The sequence below is a fragment of the Chiloscyllium plagiosum genome, chromosome 4 (genome assembly GCF_004010195.1).
Source record: "Chiloscyllium plagiosum isolate BGI_BamShark_2017 chromosome 4, ASM401019v2, whole genome shotgun sequence".
Lineage (NCBI taxonomy): Eukaryota > Metazoa > Chordata > Chondrichthyes > Orectolobiformes > Hemiscylliidae > Chiloscyllium > Chiloscyllium plagiosum.
The window spans coordinates 134658336-134671080 of NC_057713.1; the positions used below are offsets into that span (position 1 = coordinate 134658336).

At 43.8% G+C, this 12745-nt stretch overlaps 1 protein-coding gene across 1 annotated transcript in view; it reads left to right on the forward strand.

Annotated features, from left to right (window-relative positions):
- The first annotated feature begins 148 nt into the window (after positions 1-148).
- The window catches only part of LOC122549453 (gamma-glutamyl hydrolase-like), a 40373-nt gene continuing 27776 nt past the window's right edge, over positions 149-12745 (forward strand). The window contains exons 1-3 of the mRNA XM_043689297.1: positions 149-509; positions 2638-2749; positions 5021-5071. Coding sequence (XP_043545232.1) covers positions 401-509; positions 2638-2749; positions 5021-5071 — 272 coding nt within the window. The 5' untranslated portion in view covers positions 149-400. The remainder of the gene's footprint in view (positions 510-2637; positions 2750-5020; positions 5072-12745) is intronic.

Consider the following 12745-nt stretch of genomic DNA (forward strand, 5'->3'; position numbering starts at 1 on the left):
CCACTCTGTTCCCTCAATCCCCACCCCCTCAATCCCCACTCTGTTTTCTCTCAATCCCCACCCCCTCAATCCCCACTCTGTTCCCTCAATCCCCACCCCCTCAATCCCCACTCTGTTCCCTCAATCCCCACTCTGTTTTCTCTCAATCCCCACCCCCTCAATCCCCACTCTGTTCCCTCAACCCCTACCCCCTTCCCCTCCCCTTCTGCCCCTCTTCGATGCTATCCCACAGCAGCTGCTGACAGTGAGATCTGGCTGCAGGGATCCGGGCTGGTGTAATTGCTGGGACCAGGGTCCGCTCAGCGCCTGCACAGTGTGATTGCAGCAGGAAATAAACGCCTGTTTACGGTCGCCCTTCCGCACTCTCACCCAGAGTGCCAGGGCTCTGCAAGGTTTAACAATGAGCGCAGTTGCTGTGTGCCCCGGCCGTGTGCTGCGGTTCTCGCTGTTAATCTCCGTGCTCTGTGCTCCGCTCACTGCCCTCAGGCTTAACCAGAGGCCGCTGGTCGGTAAGTGTGCACTGGAAACCTCACTCACTCACCCTCTCTGTGTGTTTCTGAGAGTCGGGCCTTGGAGAAGTTATTGGTGTCCTCCCATTAACAGGAACGCTGGAAAAAACACAACAGGTCTGGCAACATCTACCGAGGGAGAAAGCAGAATTAGCCTTTCGGGTCCCCTGTCACTTTTTCATCAGAACCGATTTGACAGGAGCGAGGTAAAGGTGGTGTACAGGCTGCGGACAGGGGGAGGGGGTGAGCTGAAGGAGGAGGCGGGGAGGGAGAGGAGTATAGTTAGGAAGGCAACGGGATTGATGATACAATGCTAATGAGAAAGTAAAGCCATGAGTCGGCTGTGCTGCAAGCAGCCTCCACCACTTCCTCTTGCAGCTCATTCCAGACACACACTACCCTCTGTGTGAAAAAGTTGCCCCTAAGGTCCTTTTTAAATCTTTCCCCTCTCACCTTAAGCCTATGCCCTCTGGTTCTGGACTAACTCACTCTGGGCAAAAGACTTTGTCTATTTATCCTATCCATGCCCCTCATAATTTTGTAAACCTCTACAAGGTTACTCCTCAGCCTCCGACGCTCCAGGGAAAACAGCCCCAGCCTGTTCAACCTCTCCCGATAGCCCAAACCCTCCAACCCTGGCAACATCCTTGTGAATCTTTTCTGAACCTTTTCATGTTTCACAACATCCTTTCTATAGCAGGGAGATGTATTATTGTGACATGTACAGTTTGTTTTGATTTACTTTAGTTAAATGTACCTAAACACAGTGAAAGCTGTTGTTTTATGAGCAGTACAGGCAGATCATAGGAGGTGAGGACATACAGCTTGTAGGGTGAAAAATCTTGGATAGAATAAGGCATACAGGTGATACCTCACAGGACAAACATGAGGCAAGATCAGCATTATTTGAAGTTAGAGAGGTCCATTCAGCAATCTCATAACAGTAGGGAAGAAGCTGTCCTTGAACCTGTTAGTGCATGTGTTCAAGCTTCTGGTATCTTCTGTCTGATGGAGGAGATTGTAGGAGATCATTACTGGGGTGGGAGGGGTCTTTGATGATATTGGAGGAAGTGAGGACTGCACATGCTGGAGATCAGAGTCACTGGAACAGCACAGAGGGTCAGGCAGAATCCAAGGAACAGGAGAATCGATGTCAGGCAAAGGGCTTATCCTCGAAACGTCGATTCTCCTGCTGCTTGGATGCTGCCTGACCTGCTGTGCCTTTCCAGCACCACACTTCTTGTCTTTGATATTGGCAACCTTTCCGCAGTGTAAATGGAGCCGACTCTCTGCTCTGCACCAAAAGGCAATGCATGTTGCAGCTTGTAGCTGAACACGAAGGACCCTGAGAAAGCATTTCTGACCCAGGTAGAGACTGGCAGGCAGTAAGTGAATAAGTGAATGCATTCACTGGAGGGATGCAGTGGAGATTCACCAGGATACTGCCCGGGATGGAGCAGTTCCAGCAAGCAACAGCAGCTGGATAAGCTTGGGTTGTTTTCTTTGGAGCAGAGAAAGTTTGGTGCAGGAAGGGGGGGAATGGAACCTGATAGAAGATTTTTGTAAGATTATGAGGGGGACAGAGAGGGTAGATACAAAGCGGCCGTTCCCCTTGGTTGAAGGAGCATAATTTTAAAGTAAACGGCAGGAGTCTCAGGTGGGATTTGAGGAAAAGCTTTTTCACCCAGAAGGTGGCGAGGGTTTAGAACGCACTACCAGGGAGGGTGACTGAGGGTTAAACCTCACAACCTCAGAAAAGTACCTGGATGAGCACTTTGTGTTGAAAACTTCAAGGCTGTTAGCCTAGTGTGGGAAAGTGAGACTAGTGTAGAGAATAATACATTTTTGTTGATACAGACTTAATTGTCCAAACGTGTCTTCTGTATGTATGATTCTATAATTCTATAAAAGTAATATGAAGTGTAGAGAGAGGTTAGGAGCGTCCAAATATAACATGAATAACCATCAATCTGAAAACTTTACTGTGTCTTTCTTAACAGATGTTGAATATTGCCAACATTTTCCATTTTTGAATCAGATGTACTGCATCCACAGCATTTTGCTTGTGGTCCTGATGGTGCATGTGTATTTAATGGTTGCTGAGATTGTGCTGTCTTCTTTGTTTAAGGTGTTCTGGCTCAGAAAACATATGGTTTTTTTGAGAGATTTGGTGACAGCTACATTGCAGCATCATATGTTAAGTATCTGGAATCTGCCGGAGCTCAAGTTGTCCCCATTGGGTAAGTATGGATCACACCCCTACTCACTACATGGTCAGGGAAGAATTTAGTGTCCCGCCCGGAAGAAGCTTCGGGAATATGGATTACTTGATCGTTTTGGAGGAGGCAGGATACAAACCCCATGACCTTCCTGCCTCTGCCCCGTTTATTCCAGGGAAACTTCTGGAAGGATTTTCCTTCCAGTGGGTGGGGGCGATCTCATATGATGAGTCACCCAACTGCCTCTTCTCACAAACTGACTGAATCTGCCATTGATTATGGTGGCGCTAATGAGCATTTGAGAGCTACCAGCCATCGACAGTGTGAGACTCCCATAGTAGTTAGCAAGTACCCCTCATATTACCTGACATGAAATTCCAATTCAGTACCAGCCTTGCTTTTGTACAGGGGACGCTACTGTAGGAAAGTCAGAATGGAAGTCCCCATGTTTAACCAATGCACTGGGGTTTAACCATTTTGAGTTCTGTGCTGTGCTGTGGTTTGAATATGTGTAGAGTGCAGAAGATAATCAAGAAGGCCAATGGAATGCTGGCCTTCATTACCTAAAGGGCTGGAGTGTAAGGATGTGGAAATTATGTGCAGTTATACAAAACCTTGGTTAGACCTCACTTGGAGTATTGTGAGCAGGTCTGGGCACCACACCTTGGCACTGGAGGGAGTTCAACACAGGTTCACCAGGATGATAGGGGGTTAAGTTATGAGGAGAGATTAGACAAATTAGGCCTTTATTAAAGTATTAGAACCAGAGGGCAGTCTGAGAATTAGGACCAGACCATTCAGGAGAGAGAGAACGTAGAATAGAAGAGCACAGGATGTTAGAAACCACTTCCAGTGGAAGATTGAAACTATCTTCCTCAAATAGCAGTGGATACTAATTCAAATATTACATTTAAATCTTGAGTGAATTAGCGTGGCATGTAGTTTTCATTTTGTTTAATCTCTCTCCTTTGTGGAAAGTGGATCAATCTGTTGAGGCAGAGTCTGTGGAGTTTTGGTACATTATAATTCACTTGTAACATATCCACTTTTACTGTTTATATCCACCCAGGCAGAAAGGGTGGTGAAGAAGGCTTTTGGCACATTCACCTTCATCAGTCAGAGCATCAAGTGTAGGAGTTGGGAGTCATGTGGCTGTACAAGACATTGATCAGGCCACGTTTGGGATACTGTGTACAATTCTGGTCAGCAAAAGTGAGGACTGCAGATGCTGGAGATTAGAGTCGAGACTGATGAAGGGCTTTTGCCCAAAACATCGATTCTCCTGCTCCTCAGATGCTGCCTGACCTTCTATGCTTTTCCAGCACCACGCTCTCGACTCTGATCTCCAGTAATTGCAGTTCTCACTTTTGCCTGGTTGATTTAACCTACCTGCGAAGCCTCTTCCAAGGATGCCTACCTTGAAGAAGTACAGTTCAGGTCACCCTGCTATAGGAAGGATGCTATGAAACTGGAAACGATGCAAAAAATACTTACAAGGATGTTACTGAGACTGGAGGGGTTTGAGTTGATAGACTGGGACTTCCTTCCCTGAAGTGCAGGACGCTGAGGGGTGACCTTCCAAAGGTTTATGGAATCATGAAGGGCATGGATAGGGTAAATAGGCAAGGTCTTTTCCCTGGCATGGGGGAATTCCAGAACTCGAGGGCATAGGTTTAAGGTGAGAGGGGAAAGATTTAAAAGGGATCTAACGAACAACCTTTTCGCACAGAGGGTGATGTGTTTGTGGAATGAACTGCTAAAGTAAGTAGTAGAGGCTGGCACAATTACAGCATTTAAAATATACTTGAGCACTCACATGTGTAGGAAAGGTTAAGAGGAACATGGGCTTAATGCAGGCAAATGGAGCTAGTTCAGTTTAGGAAATCGAGTCAATATGGGTCAAATGGGCTGAAGGGTTTGTTTCTGTACTGTATGACTGTCTGACTCAATCTGTGAAGGTAAAGTTGCTATTGTCCCAGTCCTTGGAGAGAGAAAACTGACGGTAGTTAACCTGAGGGTCATCAAGCCTCAAGCATTAGTTTCACTGAATTAGAATTAGCTAACCCTGTTGTACCCTTTTCTTTGTTAAGTATAATTAATTTTAAAATGCTAAAATAAATGATACATTCTTATTAGATAACCAGTATTATAATTGTTAGCTATGTTTACATGACATTCACTTCTTCAGTATACCATCCCCGTGGCTAAAATCACCAACTAGAATGTAATTGCATGATTCAAATGCAAATGTAGTAAAATTAATCCAATGAAGATTCTTTTCGTCTCCAATAGCATTAACCTAACTGAAGATCAGTACCGGAAACTATTTTATTCCATAAATGGGTAAGTGATTCTTCTTTTGATAAATCACAACAGATGTGGTTTTGTACTTGGGTTGTTTTTATCACGTGTTATCGAGAGTTTGGCATTTTCATGTCAGGTCTGCAGTAGGTTACAAGATCCTTTGCTTTTGAGTATGGAAGACGTTTTCTTGAGTATAGGATAAGGAGTAATTTTTCTGTATTGGAATCAACAAGTGCTGCATAACAATATACTCTGCAAAGATGGTTTGCATTTAAAAAGTTTAAGTAGACAGAAATTTGAGGGAGCAAAGTTGAAATTCAGTTTGCACAGATTTAGCAATGTAAAAATAAGCAGTCCTTCTGATATGTCTTTAAGAGGAAGAATTTCCTATTCCCACTTCTCCTTTTACCAACTGTTTAGACAGTATGAAAATGATAATCAATTTCTCAGCTGCACCAATATTTCTGTAAGTTCTAAAATTACTGGATTTACTTTGTTGTGGTGGGTTATTTTACAATATAATCTCAGGAGACTCGGGTCCAAGGTCAAATGTTTATTTTGTCGTAAATGCGTTTAGAGAGTTCTGTCACAGATTCTGAAGCAGGATTCTGCCGGCCAACAAATCATTATGTACTTGAATATTGTGGAACATGAAGGAACACATTACTTGAGTTCCAATGTGGTATTAACCCAAATATCTCTGCTTTCCTGGAAGGCAGAATGTCTGGTACTTGAGTCTTACTGACCGCCCCTATCTCCCCAGTGACGTCCTAATCTCTCCACTGGAGTCTGATTTGTCACTTTGTGAGACCAGCTAAGTGTACAGTTTAATTAGGAAACCTTTCCGACTACAATCAAATGGGAATAAATGATTTATATAAATGAACTCTCTCTTACTGACCCAACTAAATTCCTGAGACCTTTCTAATATCGTCACTTAACCCTACTTATAGTTACTCTTCTAAAGGGAAGATGTTGTTAACATGAGAGGGTGCAGAACAGATTTACAAAATGTTTTTGGGACTGGAGGGCTTGAGTTATAGAGAGAGGCTGAGTAGGCTGTGTCTTTTTTCCCTGGAGCATTGGCGATTGAGGGGTAACCTTATAGAGGTTTATAAAATCATGAGGGGCATGGATAGCATGAGTATCCAAGGTCTTTTTCCCAGGGTAGGGGAGTCCAAAACTAGAGAGCATAGGTTAAAGGTGATAGGGGGAAGATTTTAGAAAGGACCTGAGGGGTAACCTTTTAATGCAGAGGGTGGTGTTTGAATGGAACAAGCTGCCAGAGGAAGTGAAGGAGGCTGGTACAATTACAACATTTAAAAGGCCTCTGGATGGGTATATGAACAGGAATGGGTATGGACCAAATTTTGGCAAAAGGGTCTCGGTCAGATTGGCATGTCTGGTCAGCGTAGACGAGCTGGACTGAAGGGTCTGTTTCTGTGCTCCATGTCTCTATCTTTGTTTGGTTACATTCCCTAGTGAACTATTGTTGGGGCAACCTCTATCCAGTACTTCCCCTTACAAAGTTAAGCCTTTAGAGGCGAGCAGACTGTAAACATGGTTTCTAGGCTCAAAAAAGCAAGCATCTTTTTGTGGCCTAGTCAGTGAAGTCACCTTTTGCCTGCAGTCGTCATGAGTAATATAATACCATCAATGAAAGAAAATTGCTAATATTTTTGGTGATGTTTTAGCCAATGCTTGTCTTTACCAGGGCACTATTCATAGCTTGTTACTGTGAGAGGTTAATGTTCAGTAGCTTGTGGGTTGCTGTTGGCAACCTGGCTAAAGGTGTTACAATCACCTGATTTATTGAAGTAGCTGTTCTTTGCCTTTTTAAGTGAAATTAATATGTTTTGTTGACAGTTAAAGATAAATCTCAATTTTGTTTATTTTTACCTAGTAATGCAGTTAACATTCTATAGAATGTTACCCATGATGGTACTCATACTATAGTGAATAATTTACCCTGACGATCGAGATTAGCGCTGTGAGATCAAGGTGCACTAATATGCTTGTGGCAATTTGTATTTTGTTCTTGTTTAACATTGCTCTGACATGCTGTTTCTGTCGAAGTCAGCAGGCAGTACATCGAACTGACAAAAGGAAATATTTCTTAAGCAATAACTAAATGTTAAAAGCACCATTATAGCGATGGTTGCAAAGATTAGTCAGATATTATTCAGGTGTTAATTAGATCCTATCATTTAAAAAATGCTGACACTAGAAGAATTGCGATACTAAAACAATGTAACAGCTGTGGTTATCCGATTACAACATAATGTGTTCATAGTGTTTGAGGATTTTGAAAGAGGTGTATACTGATTTTGCTTCAAAATTTGATAAACTATGGTCAGGGATTAAACTAAGTTTATTCTGTTTGGGGAATAAATATTGAAATTGATGTTCAGTTTTGAAATGTAAAGTTGCTCTAGAGGAGTATCTTGTGCAAAATTAGAACTAATATCTACCTTGAGATAAACTGCATCTTATTAAGGAAAACCCTGCTTCCTGGTAAATGTCAACTTAGTAACAGTACTCCGTAAATTCAGTTCAGCTTTTAAAGGGAACAGACAGATATGAAGGTTAGGGGGAGGTACTGAATGGCAATCTTTTGCTTTCCTGTAATTTAGTGTATTGAACAATAATTGGTAATTTTCTTTCACAGAAAAAGAAACTAGGATTACATACATGCACACAATTAGAATTCAATTGGCATTTTTTTCCCAAGCAGCCACCTTAGCTAGGAACTCTCTCATTCAGATATGCAATTCATTTGCACAGTATCGAACATCATTGAGAATGTTCAATAGCAGAATCACTGCTAATGTTAATACGTTTGGGAACAAAAGAATGGATAACATAACAAATCAGACAAAGACTCAGAGGACCTAAACATTGACAGATGTAAAGCATATGAAATGATACAGAAGTGGCTAAAATACAGTAATGTTTATATGATTTATACTTGTATTGTCCGATTATATTTCACACAAATGATGTCTGAAGTCCTAAGTGCCAGAACAATATGCAGATCAGATACGCCTCCAAAGTTTGACTTTATTAAATCCCAAGTTGAAAAGGGTGGCGCTGGAAAAGCACAGCAGGGGGGGGGGGGGGCGTTGATGGATTTGGAAACTAGTGAAGACCTTGTTGATTCCATGTGGTTGAAGTGTCCCAAGGTGGAAGATGGGGCGTTCTTCCTCCAAGCGTCAGGTGACTAGAAAGTGGCAATGGGGAGACCCAGGACTTGCATTAACTTGACGAAGTAGGGGAGGGGGAGTTGAAGTGGGTCAGCCACAGGGTGATGGAGTTGTCTGGTGCGTGTGTCCCAGAGATGTTACCTGAAATGATTAGATTCCCTACAGTGTGGAAACAGGCCCTTCAGCCCAACAAGTCCACACCAACCCTCCGAAGAGTAACCCACCCCTCTCTGACCAAAGCACCTAACACTTTGGGCAATTTAGCATGGCCAATTCACCTGACCTGCACATCTTTGGAATGTGGGAGGAAACCGGAGCACCCGGAGGAAACCCACACAGACACTGGGAGAATGTGCAAACTCCACATAGACAGTCGGCTGAGGCTGGAATTGAACCTGGGACCCTGGCGCTGTGAGGCAGCACTGCAAACCACTGAGCCACCATGCCACCCCATGTACCACGAGTTGGCATCCTGTCTCCCCGATGTAGAGAAGACCACATCGAGAGCATTGGATAGAACCCCCCCCAGTCCTCGACTTCCTCTCCACTAATCTCTGGATACAGCGCATTATCCTCTGCTATTTCCACCACCTACAACCAGAGATATATTTCCCTCCCCACCCCTATCTGCGTTCTGCAGAGACCATTCCCTTGTGACTCCCTCGTTAGGTCCACACTTCCCACCAACCCACCCTCCATACCCGACACCTTCCCCTGCCACCGCAAGAAGTGTAAAACCTGCGCCCACACCACCCCCTCATCTCCCTCCAAGGCCCCAAAGGATCCTTCCACACCTGCAGAGATTTTCCTGCACCTCCAAACACCTCATCTACTGCATCTGTTGTACTTGATATGGTCTCCTCTACACGTGGGAGAGAGGACATAAATTCACAGAACATTTCAGGGAACACCTCTGGGACACACACACTAAACAACCCCACCGCCCTGTGGCCGAACACTTCACCTCCCCCTCCCACTCTGTCCAGGTCATGCAAGTCCTGGGCCTCCTCCACCGCCAAATCCAAGCCACCCGACCACGGAGGAAAAATGCCTCATCTTCTGCCTTGGGACCCTGCAACCAAAAGGCATCAACATCGACTTCACCAGTTTCCTCATCTCTCTCTTCTCCCCCCAACCTTATCCCAGATCCCACCCTCTAACTCGGCACTGCCCTCTTGAACTGTCCCACCTGTCCATCTATTTCTGCCTATTTGCTCCAACCTCTGCTCCAACCTATCACCATCACTCCCCACCTTCGTTTACTTATCGCATTCCCAGCTACCTTTCCCCCCAGCACCACCCACCTCCCATTTATCTCTGAGGTCCTCCACCCACCATTCCTGAAGAATGACTTATGCCAGAAATGTCCTGCTCCTTGGTTGCTGCCTGCCATGCTTTTTCAGCGCCACACTTTATCATCTGTGACTCTGCAGCATCTGCAGTCCTCACTTTCTCCTAGTCGCTTTATTATATCCCAAACTGATTCTATCCACTAGAGGATGTATTGAAGGAAATGGGTGGCACAGTGGTTAGCACTGCTGCCTCTCAGCGCCAGAGACTCAGGTTCAATTCCAACCTCAAGCATGTCTGTGTGGAGTTTGCACATTCTCCCTGTGTCTGCGTGGGTTTCCTCCGGGTGCTCAGGTTTCCTCCCACAGTCCAAAGATGTGCAGGTTAGGTGAATTGGCCGTGCTAAATTGCCCATAGTGTTAGGTGAAGGGGTAAATGTAGGGGAATGAGTCTCGGTGGGTTGCGCTTTGGCGGGTCAGTGTGGACTTGTTGGGCCGAAGGGTCTGTTTCCACACTGTGTTAGTAATCTCATTTTTAAAAAATGTGCAAAATGGCATGGTAAGATTTACACCCATGTATCCAGTGCATTAAGACAATTATTAATATCTCTGTAGTGAGTCAAATTGATTGATTATATGATCCCAGGAACCAATATTCTCTTTAAAATTTCATTGTTTTTCATGGTTAGCTTTTCTTTTTAATCCAGCGTCTGTGTAGTGGTGTGTTTTGCGTGGATATGCGTGTTGGATATTTAAATACAACGGGGATTGCGTGATGCCTCCCTGGCTGTATTGTGGTGAGACGTGCACACAGCTTAATGGAAGCTCAAGAGTAAACTTCAAGAGTAAACCAACACACGTGTCGACTTAGGTCTTCGGCTGCAGATGGCTGGCTTTTGGCGCCACCTTGAATCGGAATAGGTACATTCACGATGACCCCTGTCGATAGTTGCTGAAATGTCCACTTGCTTCCTCATTTGGATTTGACAGGACCTTGTGTAGATCAGTAGAGGATCACCTGGTGTATCTGTAGCATGTCAGAAGTGGTGGTAGAGGCTGGTTATTTAGCATTCGTGCAAAAGCTTCTATAAATATGTGTTGGGGTGGAATGACTAACAAATCTCTGGACAAACCAGTTCCAGCATCACAGAGTTTATTGAAGTTACACCAATGACAAGAAACCTCTGGGGGTCCACTACTTCTTCACTGATCAAATGAAAGACATAATGTATAAAGGTTATCTTTTCTGCCGGCTTTTGACTATTACAAACAAATCGTATTATTAATTGATTGAACACACATTCAATCAGATTAATCATGTGACTTCATGGTCAATGATGGACAACTTTATGGCGAACCCTGGGTCTTCCCATGATGTTTAGCAGACACCCTTTTCATCCATCCTGGGGCTTTCACAATGGGTTTATTGAACCACATTCCAATCCTGCAGACTTCTGCATCTGTTCATCAATCCTCCTGGCCATCAGGATAGGAGCTTCTCCCTACTGTCCAGTGGTGTCTATCTATAGGAATTCACTTAAAGTCTTTCATGTTAGTTCGTTAGTTGCACTTAGAATTGAGTGTACTTATGTATGTGTATATAGTGACAATTACCTAATGAGCCTTAATTATTGTAGGATCAGACCTTTTTGCTAATCTTTACTAAATAACACATTTTGAAATGATTGTTAAAAAGGGGGCTCTGCCCAGGTTTTTCAAGAGTCATTCCTTATGGCAGTCTAAAGCTGACTGTCTACAGGAATCCTATTAAATCCCTCGATGCTGAATACAATTTAAACTAATCACATAAAAATCGTAACTAATGTGAGTTAAGCTTTTTCCCTTCCAGCCCATATTGAATAGCAAACTTTAAGTTAGCCTGCAAGGTGGCCTTCTAACTGAGCTGCCGTACTGTAAGCAGTGGCTACATTTTGTTTTACTACTGCTTTGTAAGACCCTATTTTGTGATTTCTGTCAGACACTTTATTACCTTATTGGGCGGCATGGTGGCACAGTGGTTAGCACTGCTGCCTCACAGCACCAGAGACCCGGGTTCAGGCAACTGACTGTGTGGAGTTTGCACATTCTCCCCCTTGTCTGCGTGGGTTTCCTCCGGGTGCTCCGGTTTCCTCCCGCAGTCCAAAGATGTGCAGGTCAGGTGAATTGGCCACGCTAAATTGCCCGTAGTGTTAGGTTCATTAGTCAGGAGTAAATATGGGGAATGGGTCTGAGTGGGTTACTCTTCAGAGGTAAGTGTGGACTTGTTGGCCACAAACGTTTACCTGGTTGTTGTGAGTACAAAGGCCACAATCCTGACTGTGTTAATGACTACTTCAGTCAACAATCCTCTTCGGCCATTTTTGTGTCAACAATAAAAACCATGGCGACTATGTATGTTAACCATGGGTATCCCTAACACTTACATAGGGAAGAGAAGAAGGTGATGTTTATGTCTGAAGGAATGTCATGTCGCTGTTACAAAGTTTCAGAAAGACTATAGTCTCTTTGTCTAAATTTATTCCTTACAGTTTTTAGGGGTTTTTTTGCCCTAAGAATATGTAAAGAGAAAATGATCAGTAAGGACAAATTAGGTCCCTTTCAGTCAGTAACTATAATAACGAGCAACGAAATGTTGGATGAATTGAATATGGAGTTGGAATAAGTGGGGTTTTTGCTCATGCGGCAGGCGGTGATTCATGATGTACGGCAGGGGTCAGTGTGGAGGAGCTGGTGTTGGACTGGGGTAGATAAAGTCAGAAGTCACACAACATCAGGTTATAGTCCAAGAGGTTTATTTGAAATCACAAGATTTCAGAGCATCTGGTGATGAAGCAGCAGCTTTCTGAAAGCTTGTGATTTCAAATAAACCTGTTGGACTGCACCCTGGTGCTGTGTAACTTCTGACTGAGTTCCAGCTATTTGTGATATTTATCAATGATCTGGATGAGGGAATCAAATGCAACATTTTCAGGTTTGCTGATGACACAAAACTGTATGGGGTTGTGAGGTATCAGGGTGATTTAGACAAGGTGAGTGAGTGGGCAAACAAATGGCAGGTGCAGTACAATATGGCTTAATGTGAAGTTACACACTTCAGTGTCAAAAACAGAAGTGTGTTACTTATACAATGAGGTGTTGGGAAATGTGGATGCACAAGGAGACCTGAGTGACTGTGTACATCAGCAATGAAAGTTAACAGTAAATGAGCAATCTTTGCACCC